The sequence below is a fragment of the Lissotriton vulgaris genome, unplaced genomic scaffold, assembly GCF_964263255.1.
Source record: "Lissotriton vulgaris unplaced genomic scaffold, aLisVul1.2 SCAFFOLD_1485, whole genome shotgun sequence".
Classification (NCBI taxonomy): domain Eukaryota; kingdom Metazoa; phylum Chordata; class Amphibia; order Caudata; family Salamandridae; genus Lissotriton; species Lissotriton vulgaris.
Window position 1 is genome coordinate 559,204 of NW_028247012.1, and position 23,496 is coordinate 582,699.

The following is a 23,496-nucleotide window of genomic DNA, read 5'->3' on the forward strand; positions in this document are numbered from 1 at the left end:
ATGCAAGGGGACTTAATCCCTCAACTTAGAACACGCTACAGGGCACGTTTGAACAGTGGTGAAGGTAGGGGGGGGCTTGAGGTGAAGTGAGTGCAAACATGCCCTGTGGCACGTTTTAAGTTGGGGAATTAATTCCTCTTCAATCCAGAGATCCCCTAGGGGGCAAATAGTCCAACAGGTATCTCCAGTAAGCACCACAGAGCTGTGTTGCAGAGTGTTCTAAAAAGGGGGCGTGCCCTCTGAATACCTCATTGCAACACAGCTGCCTGGCGCATACTGGGGGTATCTGGTGGGCTAGAGTGCTCACAGGGGACCTCAGGATTGAAGAGGAATTAATTCCTCAATCTAAAATGTACCACAGGGCGTGCTTGCCCACTTGTTACCTCAGGCCCCGCCCCCTTCCTTCACTATTGAGCAAAATATTCCTGTAAAATCAGCCGAACTACAAATTCCGATTTACTCACCTGTTATCACAAGAAACGTCAGTGCTGAATCTTTGAGCGCACTACTGATCCTGAAAAGTAATTCTAACCATACTTACAGTAACTTGAATTTCTGCGTTACAGCGAGGTGTAATGAGGCCACGCCCCTTTTTACACCTCTCTGCAATGCAGCCCCCTGGCGCATACTGGAGGTTCCTGGTGGGCTAGTTTGCCCCCAGGGACCCCCAGTATGCAAGGGGACTTAATCCCCCAACTTAGAACACGCTACAGGGCGCGTTTGCACAGTGGTGAAGGTAGGGGGCGGGGCTTGAGGTGATGTGAGTGCAAACATGCCCTGTGGCGCGTTTTAAGTTGGGGAATTTATTCCTCTTCAATCCAGAGGTCCCCTAGGGGGCAACTAGTCCAACAGGTATCTCCAGAAAGCCCCACAGAGCTGTGTTGCAGAGTGTTGTAAAAAGGGGGCGTGCCCTCTGAACACCTCTCTGCAACACAGCTGCCTGGCGCATACTGGGGATACCTGGTGAGCTAGTGTGCTCACAGGGGACCTCAGGACTGAAGAGGAATTAATTCCCCAATCTAAAATGCGCCACAGGGCGTTTTGCACACATGTTAACTCAGGCCCCGTCCCCTTCCTTCACTATTGAGCAAAATATTCCTGTAAAATCAGCCGAACTACGAATTCCGATTTACTCACCTGTTATCACAAGAAACGTCAGTGCTGCATCTTTGAGCATACTACTGATCCTGAAATTTAATTCTAAACATACTTACAGTAATTTGAATTTCTTCTTTGCAGAGAGGAGTAATGAGGCCACGCCCCTTTTTACACCTCTCTGCAACGCAACCCCCTGGCGCATACTGGAGTATCTTGGTGGGCAAGTTGGCCCCCAGGAACCCCCAGTATGCAAGGGGACTTAATCCCCCAACTTAGAACACGCTACAGGGCGCGTTTGCACAGTGGTGAAGGTAGGGGGCGGGGCTTGAGGTGATGTGAGTGCAAACATGCCCTGTAGTGCGTTTTAAGTTGGAGAATTAATTCCTCTTCAATCCAGATATCCCCCTAGGGGACAATTAGTCCAACTGGTATCTCCAGTAAGCGCCTTGGAGCTGTGTTGCAGAGTATTGTAAAAAGGGGGCGTGTCCTTTGAACACCTCTCTGCAACACAGTTGCCTGGTACATACTGGAGGTACCTGGTGGGCTAGTTGGCTCACAGGGGACCTCAGGATTGAAGCGGAATTAATTCCCCAATCTAAAACGCGCCACAGGGCGTTTTTGCACACATGTTCACTCAGGCCCCGCCCTCTTCCTTCACTATTGAGCAAAATATTCCTGTAAAATCACCCGAACTACAAATTCTGATTTACTCACCTGTTATCACAAGAAACGTCAGTGCTGCATCTTTGAGCGCACTACTGATCCTAAAAAACAATTCTAACCATACTTACAGTAACTTGAATTTCCTTCCATAGGCTAACATTGACTGGTTTCACTTAGAATTTTTTCTAAGTGTGGAGTTTTGGAACTTTAAAAAATTCCTCTAAAATCAGCCGAACTACGCATTCCCATTTACTCATCTGTTATCAGGAGAGACCTCTGTGCTGCATCTTTCAGCCCACTACTGATCCTGAAAAGTAATTCTAATTGTAGTTACAGTAACTTGAATTTCCTTCCATAGGCTAACATTGACTGGTTTCACTTGGAAATTTTTCTAAGTGTGGAGTTTTGGAACTTAAAAAAATTCCTCAAAAATCAGTTGAACTACGAATTCCAATTTACTCACCTATTATCAGGAGATACCTCAGTGCTGCATCTTTCAGCTCACTACTATTCCTGAAAAGTAAATTTAACTGTACTTACCAGTAACTTGAATTTCCTTCCATAGGATTTCATTGCCTGCAATATAAAATATATACATAAATGAAAAAAATATTACATAAAAAAATATTACAATTTCAATATTTTTAAAAACCTTTTTTTCAATTTATATAAAAAATATGTAATGTAATTTAAAAAATAAAATATCTAAAAATAAATACTTTAAAACAATGTAGTAAATTAGTAGAAAAAATATAACAATTAATAATTATCATTTACAAAACCTTTGAAATTCACTGAAAAAACCATAGGTTTCAGCCACGTTATAGTTAGGAATTAGCATTTAAAAAACCTTTGAAATTCACTGAAAAAACCATAGGTTTCAGCCACGTTATAGTTAGGAATTAGCATTTAAAAAACCTTGCAAATTCACTGAAAAAACCATAGGTTTCACACATGTTATAGTTAGCTGGACATTACACTCATACAAAACCATTGAAATTCCCCCATTATAGTTAGTTTAGCTAACTATAACTCGCGCGCCCGCAATGCACTGCTGATGACATCACATATTACATCACTCATGACCTGGTCAGTGACATCACTCATGACATCACTCATGACATCTCAAATGACATCACTGATGACATCACTGATGACATCAACCTATGGTTTTTTCAGTGAATTTACCCATGGTTTCTTCAGTGAATTTGCAAGGTTTTATAAATGCTGATTCCTAACTATAATGTGGCTGAAACCTGTTTTTTTCAGTGAATATATATATATATATATGTATATATATATATATATATATATATATATTACCTACTGGCGGTCGCCAGTAGGTAGTTATAGTTAGGACCTAGTTTCCATAGGAAATCGACAACATTCTATTTGGAATAACTTTGGCGCCGGTGGACGAATCTTCGTGAACTTCTCCAAGAAAATGGCCTGTTTGGTTCCGCTCCTTTTCTGATAGTTTGGGGGTGATTCGTCAAGCGGGGGCCAAGAAAAAAGGGGGGTCCCAAAAATGTTTTCCCTATGCAAATTTCCATAGGGACCTTTAGCCAGGGCTACAGCCCGAACGGCTGACAGAATTACACGAAATTTGGCAGAGAGGTAGAGTTCTGTTCGCAGATTGTGCTTTTTGTTAAATGGTGTAAATCCGTTCAGTAGTTTCTGAAAAAATAGCAAGTAAAATCGTAGCAATATCTAGAGACGGAGTTCAGCACGCGTACTGAAATCCGTTCAATTAAGAGTGCGAGCTGCATGCTGATTGGCTGTCAACTGTCTGTCAACACTCGAAACCAGGACGTGTTGGCGGCCATCTTGTGCCTCGGTAGAACCGAGTCACAAGACAACAGTAAAACAAAGTTGTGATGCAAGGGAAGGGGGCACGCTAGAAACATTCTGACCCTCTAGGTTTGGTCAGGGGGTCGTGCATGGATGCTTAGGTTATTTTATTTTATTTTTTTTAAAGAAAAATCGCGGCGTTCGCGTACAGAAATCTGTGGAATGACGAACATGAGCTGCATGCTGATTGACTGTCAACTGTCTGTCAGCACTCTAAACCAGGAAGTGTTGGCAGCAATGTTTATTTTGAAGTATGTGGGGGGTCACGGGTCTCCTACATTCTTCGGGGACCGCCACCTTCCTGGGGCAGTAATATATTCAAGATAGGGGGGTCCGTGATGGCACGGATTTCCCAGCTCCCGGGACTTCCACTTCTCTGGACTTTTAAATGTTGGAAGGGGGTCGCGCTGCCTCCTTACTGGAACCCTTGATGGCCCTGGGGACCATCATTTCCCAGGGTCGGCTATTGCAGTGTCTCGGGGTGCCTATCCCCGGGACACTGCTGTTTGCTATGGTAGAACGGGAGCGCCGCGGCTCCCACTTTAGCACAGCAAACCGGTTTCCTATTTGAAAGAGAGAGCAAGTTAATCTGCTGTGTCTTTCAAGTAGGAAAGCAGATTGCTTTTCGTTAGAGAGAGCAGCATGTAAGCTGTTCTGTCTGAGAAAGCAATGCCGGCTCTCGAAGGATGCGGGGAGCCGGCTGGGACCGTGGGGGCATTGGCGTTCTCTCCACAGTCCCCAATGTTATTTTTTGAGTCCCGGGGGATGGGGTCCCTTTGCAGCTCCTTAAAAATTTGTTCATATAACTTTTCCAAAATCTTTTTTTGCGTTGGGGAACAGAGTATTACTCCAGTGACTTTGTCATCCATGTATCTTTTTTACTTTTTCTTTATTTGAATTCCGCTTTATTTACAGTATGTTTCTACCTTTCTTCACAATGAGTTCCACAGCGTAGCGTCTGTTGCAGTGTTCTTAGCCTTTTTGTTCTTTTGGTGACTTACCAGTTTGTGTTCAAGATTCGGTGAACTATTTGTGTTGCTTTCCTTTGTGTATCTTTTATGCAGCCTTTTTTTGTGTATGTTGTTTTGTATCTAACTTTATTTATTCAGTGCTTCATCCAGTGTTCTAAATAAAGGAGTACATCTGTAGACATGTAGTTTACTCCTTTCCTTGCCTCTCTCAACCCTACTTGAGAACGTAATGGGGTGAGTCAAACTAAGGCAGTGCTGTCGTCATTGTTGTAATGGGACTTCCCTTTGCTTCTTTCATTTGGAATAACTCTATAGTATTCCCCATCACTTCTATAGAATGAAGTGGATTAATACTGTAATGTTCGTAGATTTCTTCAGTTATGGAAAGTCCGTATCTTTTACAGTTATTTATTCTTTTCGCACATACACATTTTTGTAATATATTTTTTTTTATAGCAGATAGAACAGAACGTTGCCTTTTTCACTTTTCTAATATCTGCTACTTTTTGCAATATTTTCTTACTCCTAGTGGGAATGCCATTGACAAGAATAACTAAATGTTCACACTGTACATTTTCTATACCAATTGTCTGTGGTTTAAGTAAATCAAGATTGTATTGAATGTTTTCTGTAGTGCTAGCACTCTTGGTGTCAAGTTGTGAACTGTACTGAGCGGAGAATTGATTGAAGGCACTTCTAACAGGGGTGTGGAAATTTTTAAATAATCTACTTGTCCATGGGACAAAATGCAACATATATCTACATGTCCTGTAAGACAATCTACTTGTCCCATCTGTTCCCAAATCAATAATGTGGGATGACAAAGAGCCATTATTGGATTTTTGTTTTAATAAAACTGACCAGTGATATCAATGATTTGCAAAAATGTTGAAGGAAAACTTGACTTTATTGCTGAGAAAAGCAATATTCTCCTTAAGCACTGATACAAAACAATAAATGATCTTCAATAAACCAATCAAATGACACCTGTTAAAGCCCACAGCTGGTACGAAGGTGGTGTCCCAGCGATCTAGCAGACAGTAACAGAAGGCCAAAGTAATAAAAAATGTAACTGAGTCAAATAGCCAAGTTTTAAGTTGCCTTTTGAAGGCTGACAGTCAATTAACCGTAACTGAAAAGGAAGAATGTCAATAATTTTGCAGTGCGTACAGTAAAGGGATTACCTCCACAATGAGACTTCAGAAATTTGGGAGTCTGCAGGAGTTGACTATTGTTGCATCTAAGTGCCCTCTTTTGGGTATACAGAGACAGTCTATTCAGGAGATAACATGGGGCCTCACCATGATAAGGGCTGAAAGCCAATGTTAGAGTTTTGAAGTTGATACGCTATACCACTGGAAGCCAGTGCAGATGTCTCAAATATGGAGAGATATTATGGCATCTCGGGACTCTCCTGATTAGTCGTGCCACTGCATTTTGAATTAACTGGAGTCGGTGTATCAAATATACAGGAAGACCAAGGTTGAGACTGTTAAATTAGTCCAGATGGGACAAAATTAAAGAATGAACTGTTTTCCTTGTCTCTTCAGAAACCAGATCAAGAAACTTCTTTATAATTTTCATCTTCGTAAGGCAGACAGACAAAATATGTTTAATTTGAGGCATAAAAGAGAGGGTAGAGTCAAAGATGATGCACACATTTCTAGCAGACGTGGTATGATTAGGACAGGCCACCACCAGATAGAAGGTGGCAGGGGCCATTTTGGTAAAAACCAAAACTTTTGATTTGTCAGAATTGTGTTTTAAACAATTTGCATCCATCCAAGTTGTGACTGCTCCAAGACATTCTTTGAAGTGGTGAAAAGCTTCCTCCATATTATCTTGGAAGGATCTTGAATAACTGACTTCAGGTATGGTAGCTTCGATATACTGGTCCAAATCGCAAGCTGCAGCATATTTGCACATCTATCCATGTTGGTTGTATGTGGAAATACCTACTGCAGAAACATCATGCTGCCAAAATATTGAGAACCAAAATATAGAGTCTGGAGTTAGGAATAGTAAATCTTTGCTTACCAATTACCATCTCCAAATTTTGACGCTCAAAATGTTGTATATAATATTCTGGTAGCACGATATACTTATTCATAATTAAGGTGGAGTAGCTCAGTGTTGAAGTAAAAAATAAATGGATGAGAAATGCTGTGCAGTTGGGGAGGTGCTGTCTGTCACAAAACGTCTGGCCTCCTTCCAGCCTAATTAGTTCTTCCCCTTGCCATACTGACATACTCACTGCACATACACACAACCCAACTGCAATGACACGCACACCTGAGACAGACACCCACTGCACACTCAAACAACGCCATTGCACAGACACATAGCTACACTGCAGATGCATACTGTACACTCATACATCACTTAATGGACAGACACACAACCCCATGCAGGACCACACCCCTAGAGACATACACCCGCGCAGACTTAACCACACCTCCTATAGATAGACCCAAACACTTCCTATTGATAGGCAGTGCCTAACAGGAAAGGTTTGCATAACACGTGCTTAACTTGGCCCTGACTGGAGCAGAGATACTGCCCGCAAATCTATCCATGGATTTCCAGAAAAGGCTGAAAGAAGCCACTTGTTTTCTGTTCTAATGAAGGACATTCTACAAATGTATGAGAATGTTGCAGAAGGGGAAGGGTTTCAAGGAAGTTTTGGATTAGGTGGCAATGATGTCCAGCATAGGTCCACGAGGGCAGGTCGGAATCCATTGCCAGACTTTCAAAAGTACCACTGACTACTCAAATTAGTTCCAATTAGATTACATTGGTATATGTTTATTTTATGTAATAATCCTGAAAACCTTGTATGGGTGTGGCCCCCCTTGGAACATGTTGGACACCCCTAGTCTCTGGCTGTTTAGGATCTATAGTTTGCCAATGCTTATTTCAATTTTGGTTAGCAAATAGCACAGCTTTTCAGGTTGTTAGGCTCAAAGTGTAAATGTGCACTTGTGAAAAGATTCACTTGCACCTACCTTTTCTTGTGAATAAATATTTTCTGAGGTGAGAGAAGAGGGTGTTTCAGTAGGGTATTTCAGGGTCGGTATGCCCTGGGAAGTTTATGACCACCCACGAAATAATGCATTTGGGAGTATTCACAACTCACTCCACAGCCCATTCTCATCATGGACATGGCCAAATATTTATTCATATCAAAGATCAAACAAAATCTGTGTCCAGGGTAAATGTAGGAAGAAATGTCCACCTAATTTGGTAGGATTGTAGGGAAAGGTCTCACTGCTTGCTTTGTGGTTCATTTCCACAGAGCATTGGGAAAAATGGAGACCGTATTACTGTTAGGAAAACTACATGTATTGACTCGGAAGTATGTTGATTGTACAATTCAGGGGTTTTGTGGCAGTTCTCATTGCTCAAAAGAGGTAGTTTCTGATATGCATTTCTTCACATCTTCATTATTCGGTTTACTCACAATAAAATTTCACTCGAGGTGTCCAACATTTGCCAGTAGAATGTACACTGAATCCACGGAACTGTCACACACGCAATAAAAAATCGTCAGCTAAGAGCACAACCTCAAATAAAAGGCCTTCAAAATGCTGGGCTAAGTATGTCTCTAAAAGAGCCAAAAGCTCTTAAATCTTACAAAATACTTTGCCATGTTAAGGGTCGGGGCAGGATAATTCTTAAATTTCACACATAAAAAAAATAACGTCAAATTTAAATACCCTGAAAATATGAAATTGTAATGCCTAAGCACTCTGAAAATGTGGCAGCGCCTCTCCCGAACACAAGATCACCTTTCAGCACCTAAATGACGAGGTCTATCCCGTCCTGGCGGCCAATCAGGGTCTCTTGGATCTTAAAGCACCATCCAACTCCACTGCCCTCTTTAGCACAGCCTCGGCCGACCGCTCCAACCCTTGCAGTGCTGCCATGGCCAGAACAGGAGAGAATCTGAGCCAAAAGGGACCCCGCATGCCAGATGAGATTGCCCTCTCCAGCGCTACCCACGCAGGACTGCTTCAGGGCGCACCAGTAGTTAAGGATTTTAAATACAAACTCACTCTCCGGCATGAGCAATATTCACCAAACTTTCGATTTGTTTAGACAACTGCACCAAAGGAAAGAGAGAAAACGGACAACCAAACAGATGGAAGAAAGTATTTACCGTGCCTCAGCCCATTTTATATTGCGTTCTTATTTTAACCTAAAACAAGTTAAAATAACTTTAATATGGAGTTCCTTCTTGTATAATTGTGGCAATTACTAAACAAAAAAAATGCAGACACTACGCTCTTAAAGACCCCTCTCCTTGTTCATCCCGGTTTCATTCTCTTTCTACCGCCTCTTTTCCCTACTTCGTGTGCTTGCAGAGCAAAAGTGTCCACGTTTCAGCACTAGCCACGCAGACATTAGCAGCTAGGAAAACACAAAAACGTATTTTTAGAATCCTACCAACAAGGCAAATAAATGTTACGTTCTGTATTCGGCATCCCGTGCCATCACACATGCTATGGCATTAGTAAATCATATGACAGAGACTTGTTGAGCAGCCATAGGCAGACCATTGTTCTTGTGCGCACTCCTAATACACAAGCGATGCGTGCGTACAGAAGCTACAACCAGTAGTGGAAGAGAAGCTGCGTCTGACAGAACACTACCAGCCCCTCACCGAGATGATAGCTGTGGGGGCGGGGCCGAGCAGGGAAATCGCTGTTTACTTTGATTTAATGTCTAGTTGTCCGTCGGACAAACTAGACATTAAATCTTCTTGCCCCTGACAGAAATCAACATGTCTCGGGCGTCGGGCGATATGAATTCCCCTCCCCTGTTCTAAGCACACATAGTGAAGAGAAATTTACATTGAAAGCTGAATTAAAGTTGTGAACTCCACTGTGTGTAATGTAGATCGAAGGTACTAATTGATACACATATTAATGAATGCTATTTTGTACAGTTAACAGAATCTGAGGACAGAGTACAATTGTCTCTACGTTAAGAAAGCAAGGATAGATCCAATGGTGTACTTAATGTACAAGGAAAGCTGAATTGAAGTTGTGAATCCGGCTGTCTGCAGTGTACATATAATGGTGGACTGTATCATCTGTAATCACGATTGAAATGAAAGATAGATAATTCATGGAATGCATTGTCAAAATATGTATGTTTCAGGGACATAATAGTTCAAATTGTGACCTGTGTTGTCTGTAGTGTAGACTGTCATTCAGTGTTCTTTTGGACTTGTAAGACAAATGTTGTTATTGTACTGAACCTATAACTGATATAAATCAAGTTCATGAAATTCAAGAATAATTGATAACCTTAGCCAAGTAAGGTAACAAGTGTGCACATCTTTAACTGTGTTTGGGTGGGGTAGTAGCTACATCAAAAAGGGTTGATAAAGGGCCTCGAGTTTGAATCAGAATATGTGGATGATATGTTGATTGAGTGGAAGATGAATAAGATGAAAAATAAGAATTGCTGAAGATGTGCAAGCTACCCATTTCCTTGTAAGGGAAGTGGGTGTTTTAGTTTTCCAGTCCATTACACCGACGGGGTGTTGGATTCTGCAGTGGGAGCCAGAGAAAAGGGTACCATATATAAGGAGGCAAGCTAGTGCAGAAAGTACACACACTGTGCGGTAGAAAGGAAGCAAGAAAGGACGCAAGTGTGCAAATTACCCACTGCTATTCATGGGTAGTAGTTAACAAGAAGGGTCAATGAAGGGCCTGTAGTTTGAATTTCAATTTTAAGAAGAATAATTGATAACACTAGTGAAGAAAGGCTGCAAATGTTGAAACTTCTACAACAGAAAGGTATAATAAAGGGCCTTGACTTTGAATCAGAATATGAAATTGAAGTGTTCACTTTTAGTACAATAAATACATTAGTAGATAGTGCTCAAAGCTTTATTATTTTTCAATAATAAATGTATTATATTAATAGTTCATAATTTAAGAGACATTCCAATGTAACTTCATCAGATATGTAATTCAGATCAATTTCCTCGTCAGCAGTTTCTGATTTAATTTGTACTAAAATGTCAACATAATTTAAAACTTCCAGAAAATCTCCATCAAAGCTTTCGTCTTCAAAATCACAATTCATGTCTGCAGCACTAATTTCTCCTTCTTCACTCTCATTGCCTGTGACAGATACGATTAGTTCTTTAATTATACTCAAAGTATATTGAGTATGAGGCTCAATAAAGGACCTGTAGCTTGAATTTCAATAAGAAACAGAAGATTTGATAACCATTGACTATACTGGCTCTTTTTTAATATTGTTAGACTTTTAAGCTTTTGTTTATACATGAACGGTAGGAAGTGCGCTAATAACCCACTGCCATTCATGGGTAGTAGTTACCAAGAAGGCTCAATAAAGGGCCTGCACTTAGAATTTGTATTACAAGAAGGACAATTGACAACCCCAGCCTAGAAAGGCAGCAAGTGTGCAAATTTCCCACTGCTTTCGGCCGGGGTAGTAGGTAGAACAAAAAGGCTCGATAAAGGGTCATGAGTTTGAATCAGAAAATGAAATTCAAGAGTAATTGATAACCCAAGGCAAGAAAGGCAGCAAGTATGCACATTTTCAACTGACTTCGGACGGGGTAGTTTTTATTACAAAAAAGCTTGATAAATGTCTAATAACTAATGTTGAGGACAGCGCTGCTGCTGTTTCTTGTTTTTGATGAGGTTAATATAGTGTTTGCATAACACAAAAGGTCATCACAATAAATGCATAGACATTTAAGTTTACGAAACTCAAGATCAATATGCGAGTATGGACTGTTTGCTAAAGATGGTGTTGCAGCTGCTGATGTGCTTTCTGTAGCAGCAAGTGGTTGTCCTGCAATCTCTGTGTTGCAGCTCAAGCAAAGTTGTTGGGGTGCAAGTAGTTTATGTGTTTTGTACTATATTTGATGTACCAAAGGAGTATTTTTTGGATTGATCACACCTTCAAAGGGTTGTTTGGCAAATTTTATAGGTTACTATTGGTTGGTGTGTTTCAGTTAGTATGTGTTTGGACTTCGCTTGAATGTTTAAGGGATGCATTAGGGATTCCATAATAGAGAAATACTTTGTACTTAGTGACATCCAATTCTATTTTATGAAGAACGGTTGAATTCTACATCCACCTCTAGGACTAGTGGGAGGGTAGTATTTCAAAGTGTTTGACAGGTTACAATACATGTTTCTATGTAGCTAAAGAAAAGTTAGCTTGGTTATGTTTGGCCATGCTCTCTCATAAATCTCAGCACTCAGCATTCAGGATTGTAAAGGCTTACCATAGGAGTGACTGATGAGTTTACATATGTCAGTTTACAAAAGAGAAAACAAGTACGATTGTTTTACATTAGAGATATACAGACCTGAAAGACTATGCAAGTAAATTCATGAAATCTTTTTTGAAGGTTTGGAAGAAAGCAGTGAAAGGGTGTTTAGAAGCAATACTGTCCAGCATAAAAAGTGCATAAGTATTTGGACGCTCCTGCAGTCTAGTCTTGTGTCCAAATTATCTTAAAAAGTAATGTTGAGACACACTTTTTTTCACCTGTTACGATTTCCACAATGCTTTTAGAGTTGGAGCAGACTTCGTCTAACATTCCTACTTAATTTTCTTTTTGAAATTGAGTAATTGTTTTGTTTATTTGTTGAAATATAAATTTAGATCTTCCTCTTTGAAGGGGAAAAAGCAACCTCACTCCTCTACACAATATTGTTGTCTAAAAAGTAGTGGTAATTCCACTATCACCAAGGTAGATATCTGACAATAGAATGAATTATATTTGTATACCACTGTTCCATAGTCCTAATGCAAAAGGTGTGTTTAGACTCAACATAATTAATACATTTTTTACATATACAGGCAGAAAAAGACAAGTATGATTTACATTTCATTTTGGGAATTGACAGTTCTGTCATCTGCTGCATTCGAAACATTGGGCCTGTTGAGAAGAAAGTGAAAAGTATGTTGTAATTAATATTGCATTGTTTAAAGGTGAATAGCTTTTTGAAATAAAAACGTTATATGTATTTACATGGTAAACATCGTTCCAGGGTCAGAATGGCCTTTTGAGTCTGTGCAAACCCATTAACTTCCATGTTTTATGCGTTTTTAAGAACTCTTCTCTAATCTTTTGTTATAGTGAAGAATGTTGGAAATTTCTTCCCGACAATGGCAGACATCAACCTTCTTTCTGAGTTGGGAAAAAAGGTGTTGGAGTAAAAGTGAATTTGTAAACATTCAGATTTTCGCATGAGCAAATCTACACATGCAAATTTGCTCATGCTAAAATGTAGTTCACAAATATTTTCTAGGAGTACTATTTCTTGTCCTACTTGTGTACATTTTTGGGAATTCACAAAAGCTTTATAGCTGCACTTAATGCTAGGACATATTCCATGGGTGCACTTTTGAGACTTTCTTGAATAATAGGGCCCCTAATTTGGTCTGGCATTAACCGTGACCTTTTGCTTTTATTACATCTCTCTCTCTCTCTCTCTCTCTCTCTCTCTCTCTGTTCCCTCCACTCTCATCCACTCTGCTCTCTCTCCTGTCTCTGTCTCTGTCTCGCTCTCTCTCTCTCTCTCTCTCTCTCTCTCTGTCTTTATATCGGATGGCTTCACTGTGTGTCACAGCATTATGCTGTTTCACAAGGATTATATCAGCACACAAAGTAGTTTTGTTCAGTGCCAGTAACTACTGTGGAAATTTGTGCTTTTTAAAACCAAAAATATTTTTTGCTTTTGCCAAAGTTTGTTATAATAGTGAGGGGGCAGCAGCTTACATGGCAATTAAGTTTTACAAACACAATGCCAAAACGAGTCAAACAATGACAAAAGTAAAAAGGTGACCATCAATTTCAGACCTACTCTGTTTGCCAATGGTTGTTGAATTTTGTTTCCCATAATCTTACTGAAAGTAGTTACAGAGATTTTCTATAATGAATATTTTTGGGAAACACTAGCATGGATGAACACGTTATTAAATGATGCTGCAAAAAATGGTTACAAAAATGTTATAGTAGTTTAGCAAACTGTTTATTTCCTGCTTTCTCTTTTTTATGAACATTTTATTTTGAAAGCAAAGTATTATCAAACTTGCTTTTAAGCTTCTGCAATTATTTGCGTCAAATCGCAGAGTATTCTGGGAGCCGTATACATAGCCTCATAGTGCTAAACTTTGGAAGTGTGTGTACACTTTTTTTACTACAGAAATTGTTAGTAGTGCAGTCTGAGTTTACAACATTTATTTGGAAGAGTCACTCTAACTAATAATAATGACTGCATCAATGTTGTACAAGTTTGAAGGTCTTTAACATATGGACAGAAATATTAACTCGGCAGTAGACATTTCTGATAAGTATATGTGGGTCAGGCGTGTGTCAGAGCTGCACACTTTTGTATACTGGAGCCACTGACAGTTGTGCACTCAAAGGTTACAACATTTACTTAGAGTGCGCGTCGGAGTAATAAATGCATTCAATTAATGAACCATAAATACAGGTTTGAACAGTATTAACATATGGGCAAACATATTACGTTAACTACAGACAGTGCCCTTCTCTGACCCATTATGTGGTACTGCTAACTGTCAGCCATAGGGTTTGTGCTGGTGGGAGTTGTGCCTACTTGTGCCAAGGACACAATACACATAAAAACTTGTTGCCCTTGACCTCAAACAATATGTGCTGTGCGTCGGGCTATAGGAATTACACATCCTTGACGGTGCATAGTCAGCTTTCAAATATAGTGCACGCAACTCAGAAAAGATTCTTACCATAACGTTTTCTGTATAAGTTGCTGGAGCTTTTTGGTTGCAGACACCACATTACTTTTCAATAGACTGTAAATGTAAAAAAGATGTATATTAGGGAATCATAATAGCAATGCTAACCACTGAAAAGGTAGTTTGCAAAATAAATGTTATCCTTGAAACTCTCTTTGGTATTTACGAGTATGTTAAAGAAGTTGCATCAAGCAAAAAATCGGTCGTAAACGGGCAGATTCTCAGAATCTTTCCATTTGTGACCGGTATTTTTGCATTTGGGATGCATCATCCCAAATTCAAAAAACGCAATTAAGGAGTCTCTAAATTGAGATTCCTTAAATTGCGATTGCATTTAAGCAGCCACAGCTCGTGCAGGGCGTTACGCCGGGCGGTGTCATCAGGCAGTGGAGGGGCAGGGTGGGGATTGTAAAATGCGGGATATGGACGATGTCAGGTAAGTATGGAAAAAAAAAAAACGAATTTCGTTACCCGCGCTGCATCGCCAAATGTGATGCAGCACGGGTAACAAAATTTGTTTTATTTATTTATCCCTTTTTCCTTCAGCTCCAACTAGCTAATCACCGCCCCTTGCACCTGTGGCCAGTTCCCTTGCGCGAACCAACCCAGGGGAGAGAGCGGCTCGCGCACGGCTCCCCCTGGGTCCTCCCTTATACTATGTACATAGAAAATCATTGAGGGGTAGGAGGGGCACGTGATGCAGAAAAGAATACCATCATGAACATACAATAAAAAGAACACATTGTAAAACACGTGACACACTTCAAAAATAGGATACAGAAATTCATGGAAGCTCAATTTATAAAAAAAAAGGCGTAGGAGTGCTCCGTAAGACAGAAGGAAATGTTAGGATCAACAAAGGAAGATCAATAAGAATAGAGGCCTGGGACCAGGGCCGGACTGGGAACCAAAACCGGCCCTGGCAAAGTTCTTGGCCGCCCCCGGGAGGAGGGGAGTTGGGGGTGCGACCGAGCTCTTTGGCGGGGCCCGTTTTCAGCCGATTTTCTTACAGGGCGGATTTTGCAGCTATGCTGCAAAAACGGCCCTGTAACAAAATCCGCCCCTAGGGGCCCAAAACCAGCCCCCACTCTTGCGGCGTATCGGGTGATTGCCTGTGCCCGCAATGGCCAGTCCGGGCATGCCTCGGACGGCCTTGTGATGCAGAAAAAAAAATATGATGGACGCACAATTAATAACGATAGAGGCCTAAGCACGTGGCGTAGTTTAGAAATACAACACAGAAATTTATGGACGCATACTTTATAAAATTAGAGGTGTATAGGACCTTGTGACGCAGATAGAAACTTTTATACTATGTGCATACAATTTTAAACCATTAAGGGGTAGGAGAGCCATATGATGGGGAAAAAATAGCATCATGCATATTCAATTTACAGCGGAGTCTGATATTGTGACGGTTTCTCTTACCTTTGCTTCTGTCGTCTTTTGTCGTGTCTTCAAAGGCTGCGGTTTAGCTGGGTCTGGGGTGTTTTGGGTGCGGGCGCCGCCTCCTCCGCGCCTATGGTATTGTGACTGGGCGGCAGCAGTAGTGATACCACGTCGAGTGTCAGGAGTCCTCCTCCGCTCGAACTGTGAGTTTGTCGTGAAATCGATGATGACACTCTGTCTGTCACCGCAGCACAAGCAGGCAAAAGAGAGCGTGCTCACATCAGTGTTCGGATTATATGGGAACCGTGGGGGCTGAGCAAACCAAGCCCAGGAGCATCATTGGTAGCGTTTCGCGGTCTATAAGAATGATGACCTTGGGGGACATCACATTGGCTAATGTATTGGTTTCCAGGCTTAGTGATAGCAAGCATGCTAGGTGGTGGCATGTGGGGAGTGTTTGCGGGCGTGCACCGCGCATGTGCAAGTGTGAGTGTGTGCACCAACAAATAACAACAGAGAGAGTTGGGGGCGGTGTTATTATGTGCACAGAGGCAGGCCCAGAATCGGATCTCCAATGAGTGACCACTTCTAATCATTCTCGTTAGCGAGCCCTGTGCTCTGATTTGTCACTGAGAGGGTGATCGCACCATACATGTACTGCTAATCATAGTCAGCGTGTACCCGTACATACAGTACGAATATGGTTTGACGTTACGTGTCGCATCAAAGGTTAAGTGTGACGTCATGAACGGCGCCCTGTACGCGAAAGGTGCCAATGTTTCTACATGGTTAAAAACATACATTTATGTATTTAATGTACATGCTAAGGGAATATATTATTTGGGATAACTAGGAGCTGAGAAAATATATTTAAAAAAGCACCCTTGACTCGTTCCAATGCACAACTCTGTTTCATCCTCAACCTCCCTTCTATGACTCATCCCAAACTTCATTCCAATACTGTGATCAACCAAAATTAACCTTTCTAGAGTCTTTCCCCCTCTGTCCCTCCTCGGCTCACCCTAAACCTAATTTTACCTCTATCTTATTTGGTTTTTAAGAACGAGTGGGATGAGAGAGCGATGACAAAAAGGGTATGTCACCAAGCCCTTATGGAAAATGCTGCTATTTATTTAAGATGAGGGTGCCCACTTGGGCCAGGTACCTCGTCTTTGCCTGACTATGTCCTTAATTAGGACTACTAGGCAGATGTTGTCCCATAGGGACATTAACAGACAGCAAAACAGTAGTCTCACCGAGAGATTTCATTACAAACCATCTGTGATTAATTTAAAACCCTCAGAACCAAACAGCCAAAGACTCATAATAGTGTGTGCATTTAAAAAGAAGTAGCATGATTCATACGAAATTACCCGCTAAAAACATGTGTGTAAGAAATGTATTATTCACATTTATGATTTAATTTTGATAACAACATCTATAGTCTGTTTTTCTTTTTTATTGTTAACACAACTGCCACATGACTATTTAAAGTTGCACTTAGAAAAATGAAAATTACTCGTGAACAAGGGTTTCTGACCCGAAACACGTAGAGTGATGATTGCCTTTGATCTGCTTCATTAAAAGGCTACTTGGAGATCACGGTGTTCGTGTGCTTTCTTCCATCAAAGAAACAAAGAATTTTCGACTTTATATATATATATATCTATATATATATATATGTATATAACTTTACTCCTACTGAAGGAGCTGAGAAAATATATTTAAAAAAGCACCCTTGACTCGTTCCAATGCTCAACTCTGTTTCATCCTCAACCTCCCTTCTATGACTCATCCCAAACTTCATTCCACTACTGTGATCAACTAAAATTAACCTTTCTAGAGTTATGTTATGTTATGTTATGTTACAGGTATTTATTTTGCGCACAGCTGCTCCAGCAAAGGAGCGTCCTGGCGCCCCAACAAGGTAGAACATAGCACAACTCGAAGCCAAAAACAGAATAGGACAGCTAGAAGGAGAGACTAAAACAAAAATGTTTTAATGGCTTTCCGAAAAAGCATAGGATCCTCCAGCAGACGAATTTCCACCGGGAGGGAATTCCAAATAGTTGCAGCTTTGACACAGAAGGAGCGACCACCAGCACGACAAAGCCTGAAATGAGGGACCACGGCGAGAGGTGCGAGAAAAATTCCTAGGACATCTAGGTGTGTGAGTGGACAAATAGGTCAGACCAGTTATCAAGAAGGAACAATTGAGAAAGTTTATCAAAATTATATAAAAAGTATATTTTTATTCAGTATGTTTAAAAATCATATTAGAAATGACCAGAAGGCCAAACAATATGATGGGTATTAAAATTTCTTGTCAAAATTACATACAGTTACAATAAAAAAAATTTTTAACATAAAACTCATACTCCACAAAGTAAAAGAATATATCGACAAAAACATAGAGATAATCACAAAAATAATGAAACAAGCATTAAAACTCGACGCGCGTTTCGGCAGTGGACCGCCTTCTTCAGGAGACACAGTTTAATTCCTGAAACATAGTTATAAAAAAATATACATGTTATCTGAACGTTCATAAATTTGTGTCAGCATTTTAACCAAAATATAGTAGAATAGCAAAAAAACCTTTTATTTGTTATTACTAACATATTCAGAACATTATTCCTTACTTAAAGACTGACCATGACTATTAATTTGTACACTCAAAGCCATTGATGAGCAAAATAGCGTCTGGCGATTGTACAGTATCTGACTCAGAGAAAGATCATTGTGAATGGATCATAGAGGGCAACCCCCTACATTAATGAGGCACACAGTCGAGCTTCTATATTTAAGCTGAAGTTGAATCACTTCTCAGTACATAAAATTAAGACTGTATCTTTTGAAATGAAAGAACATGATAAACATACATTGGTCACATGATTTCTTACTATTTGTTGGAATAGGGTCATAATGGACCTTAGCAATGTGCTCAATTTACAATAGTATACTTACAACAATGGAAGCTCTATCCATGTAGCAAAGACACTGAAGGTGAACTCTTCATGCAGTAGTTATGCGTGAAAGTATAATAATTGAATGAAGGGGATCCTATTAATAAAATTAACATTAGTAAATGGATGGACACATAAAATTATTCATCTGCATTTAAACACAATGGCTCAAACGTCCTGCACACAACATGTGGATAACACTACAGTTATAGTTAGAGTCATAGTGGCGGTGGGCAAGAAATTCAAATGCTCAAACAAATATAGCCACCATATGACCTTATCGTTATATACTGGTTATGTCACGGATGCATAATTATATTTGGCCCCCAAGGATCCCAAGCAATTTCTACCAACTTCTAGGTGAATTCCACCGACTGCTGGAAGAATGAAGACCATAAGAAAACGGGAAGGGGGGGGAAAAAGGGGGTAAGCGCTAACTGTACTAGAAGATAGACTGATATTATATAGCACAGATCATAGAAATGATAGTGCCATCTCTGTACCTGAGGTTTCCACGCAGGACGTATGAATAATGTTGTTGAAGGTTATTCTTTATACAGACATTGATGGCCGTGATGTGGATGTCCCATATCGATAGGTAAAATAAATGAACTAAAAAATAAACGGAACCAGTAGATAGGCTTACTCATCATAAAATGTGGCTATTGTCACAGCGTTGGTCTAAGATTTAGTCAGCTAATGATAGAAGATAGATATATTAATTACATTAATTTGAAATACTATGGCGGTTGATGGACTTGACGCTGGAAACAGGTTAACTGATGATGGCGCCTTATTATAAGAATTAAAAATGGGCTCTGAAAATAGGGTCATAATAGCGAATTAATATCATGAAGTCTCAATATTAATTAATAGCGAGACAGTCTGAAAAATCAGGGCCTGTTTAGGTATGATAGCATGCCCCACATAACGGAACAGTTGTAATTACCTTGATCTGAAATAAAGTAGCGCTTGTGCTATACACACTTCAAGCAGGTCGACTCGGGATAGCGCCTTGTCATGGAGAAAAAAATAATGAACTCTGAAAATAGAGTCAAAATACCGATTTAGTCTGGTATAGTCTCAATATTGGTAAATAGTGAGACAATATTAGATCTGTTGGCGTCTTGGTGTGCTCAATATGCGCACCATAGCGGGGTTCTTACCGGAAATCGAGTAGTTAGGGACAGACAGCAAGATGTTGCTGCTCCGTGCTCCGTCGTGTGGGGACTCGTCCTCCGCGAAGATAGAAGATAGCCAGCGAGCGAATACTTCCGTATTTAAGGAGAAATTTTTGGCGCGGAAAACCCCCCTGTCACATTAATGGTGCTGGTGTGATCGAAGTAGGACTAATGAGTCGAAAGTGATCCCGTTTCAAAATGGCGCTCGAAAGTGCGCGGGAATGATCGATCGCAGAAGGCTTACGGCGCATATTGTTATGGATAAAACGTGTGATGTATTCATCACCGTATTCGTGATAATCCCGCTCTGCTCAGACACGGAGGGATTTTTTTAGGTTATTGATATTAAACAGTGTAGCTATATCAGACACTTGTTCAGTGCAAACTGGATCAATATTAGGCATAGACCCTAAGAATGTGTGTATATAAAGTATACTGCTTATGTAGAGGCATGAACAATACGTAATATTTATAATGGTGATATACTAGATAATTCATAATATTAGAAGTTCTCAGAGGTAGAACTAGTTCGGTCTCGAAGTTTCAGTATTTATCCCATTTGGGTATCGTGCTAAGTACTAATAATACTGTAATCCAGAACAGAAATTAATAATAGCTAAAGACTGGAAAATAATCAAACAAATCGATTCAGTCGCTCAGTATTGTTTATCGATTAAGGTAGTCGAAAATTATTTAAGTCCTAATAAGTATATAATTAAAGGGACAGCTGTATGAACTACCTTTTCTACATTAAGGGGTGAATAGCTAGAGATACCTATAGGATGGCGTTCTCCCAGGGAATTTCCGCATTGAGACCTCGTTTGAAAGTTCCCAAGGAGAAAATCCAAAAGACTTCCCTCTTCTTTCTGACTTGGTCACCTCCTTTGCTACTAGGGAGTCTAATTTTTTCCAAAATGCGCCACATAATGTTGTCTGGAGCATGGTGATTTTCGGTGAAGTGCTTCACCAATGGCGCTAACTGTTTGTTGGTCCGAATGGCTGACCTATGTTCTGTCAGCCTAGTTTGTACGGACCTAGAGGTCTCGCCCACATAACCAAGCTGGCATGGGCACAGAATGAAATATATACAATTAGAGGTTTTGCAGTTCCACATATCAGTTGCAGAGGTACGACAGCCATTGTGTTCAAAAGACTCACCTTCAATGATGTTGCTGCAGGATTTACAGGCTGAGCATTTGACAGTACCTTTAACAGGAAAAATACTATTAATTGATCTTTGTACAAATTCTGACTGAAGATTGCTTGATGTAAATCGTGAATGAACAACCAGGTCTTTGAGATTTTTATTCCTCCTATGTGCAAAGATGGGTTTCTCTAGTTTACTGCTGGAGGGATTCGAATTCAGAATATGCCAATTCTTGTTTACAATATGTCTTATTGTATTGTCTAGGGTAGAGTGCTTTGTTATACATACCAGTTGGTCATTAGTTACTGGTGGTTTTGTCCTGAGGAGGTGGTCCCGGTCGTAAAATCTGGCTCGTTTATACGAATCTCGGATCAACCTATGTGGGTAACCTCTATTAAGGAATTTCTGTCTCATGATTTTGGCCTGGATATCAAAATCTGCCAGATTGGAACAATTTCTTCGAACTCGAAGAAATTGAGAAAAGGGGATACTTTCCCTTTGGCATCGCGGGTGAAAACTCTTAAAATGGAGAAGAGTATTCCTCGCTGTAGATTTAATGAACAGATCTACAATAAGTTTATTGTCTTGGTTCTTAATAATTATGTCCAAGAATTCGACTTGAATATCACTATATTGTGCCGTGAATTTGAGATTTGTGTCCGTCAGATTAATCCATTCAAGGAATTCTAAAAGGGAGTCTCTCCCATTGGTCCAGATAAAGAAGATGTCATCAATATATCTGGACCAATGGGAGATTGACTCGTAGAATGGCGCTATCTCGTTGTATATAAATTTCGTTTCAAAGGCCGCCATATAGATATTGGCGATGGAGGGCGCCACAGACGCCCCCATACTGACGCCCTTTGTTTGGCGAAAAAGAGAGTTTCCAAATTCAACAATATTCTCAGATAAAACAATCTGAAGCAGTTTTAGTAAAAAATCCTTAGGACAAGCGATGTTAAAGGTGTCGATGAACCAACTAGTGGTTAGTATAGCTTCCTTTTGCGGGATATTGCTATACAGGGCTTCAATATCCATTGTGACCAACAGGTCTTTATTGGGGTCAAAGGGCAGGTTTTCTATTTTTGATATCATAGACCCTGTATCTCTAATGTAAGAAGTAATGTTGGGTATATGGGGACGCAGGTAAGAATCAATGAACTTAGAGAGTGGTTCTGTATTAGTGCCTATCGTCGAAACAATGGGTCTATAAGGGGGGTCTATCAGGTCTTTATGAATCTTAGGCATGCCATAAATGCATGCTGTTTTGTGTTGATGGCTGTTGAGGTAATCGAATTCTTTTTGATTGATATCTCCAGATGCGAGAGCTGTAAGTGTAAGGCTCAATATTTTCTTAGATGTTGAGGCTAGGGGATTAGTCCTAACCTCAGAGTAAGTGGTAGTGTCTGATAGCATAGTTAACATCTTTTGTTCATACTTATCACTATCAATCAAAACGATACCACCGCCTTTATCGCAGCTTTTGATTATCAACTTCTTGTCTTTTCTAAGATTCTGAAGAGCTTTTGATTCTTCTCTATTCAAATTGTAAATAGGTTTTGGTATGAATCGAAGGGATCTTTCCAGTTGTTGAAGAACAACTAGTTCAAAGCTTGCTACCTCTGGTCCTAACTGGTCTAACGAAGGGTTAAAGGAGGAAGGTAAAGATAGCTGGCTGGTTCTCTGAGTCGCATCACTGATATCCGGCATTGAGGAAGAAAAAAACTTTTTTAGTCTAATCTTTCTGAAGAAAGAAATGATATCTTTCTGTAATTCAAATACATTGACTTGGGCATGAGGGACATATGATAGACCTTTGGAGAGTAAAGACTCAGTATGGATATCTATATGTTTGGAGGACAGGTTGAAAATGGGGATTACATCCCCTGGCCCCAATACTGGCGATTGCGTGTTTCCCGTATGAATTGGGGTTCCTGTGGTTGGTGAGGGTGCTGTTGATGTTGTTGTTGATGGTGGGCTTGCTGGAAGTTGCCCCTGGACTGAGTTTGGAAATGGACTCTGGGTCTGCCTCGTCTCGGGCCCCTGTTGGCTAAAAAAGGCTGCTTAGTACGGGGTCCGTTGTATTGGTTATAGTTATTTTCTGCCTCATAGTAGTTACTTTGTCCCTCATTTTCTGAGTCTGAAGAGTCTGTGAAGTTGTTGACTCTTTGTGGGGTAGGTCTAATTTCGTCAACGTAATGGTTCTGTTTGTAGAAGTCTTGCTTCAGGTAGGGATACGTTCCTTCCAGTGTATAATAGCGCTTATCTTTTGTTAGTTTGTCGTTCTTTCGTTTATTAAGATAGGCACTAAATGACTCTAGTTCTTTGTTAGCTTCCTCAATTCTTTTAATTGCATCATCTACATTACCAGAATTCTTAAGTTTGGTCTCTAGATCTTCAATCTCTTTTTTGATATCTGCAGCTAACTCCTTCGCAGTTTCGATTAT

At 40.2% G+C, this 23,496-nt stretch overlaps 1 protein-coding gene across 1 annotated transcript in view; it reads left to right on the forward strand.

Annotated features, from left to right (window-relative positions):
* Positions 1–21,739, forward strand: part of LOC147665671 (cytochrome P450 2C37-like) — a 368,711-nt gene extending 346,972 nt beyond the window's left edge. The window contains exon 5 of the mRNA XM_086949608.1: positions 21,314–21,739. Within this exon, the coding sequence (XP_086805734.1) occupies positions 21,314–21,739 (426 nt within the window). The remainder of the gene's footprint in view (positions 1–21,313) is intronic.
* The last annotated feature ends 1,757 nt before the right edge of the window (positions 21,740–23,496 follow it).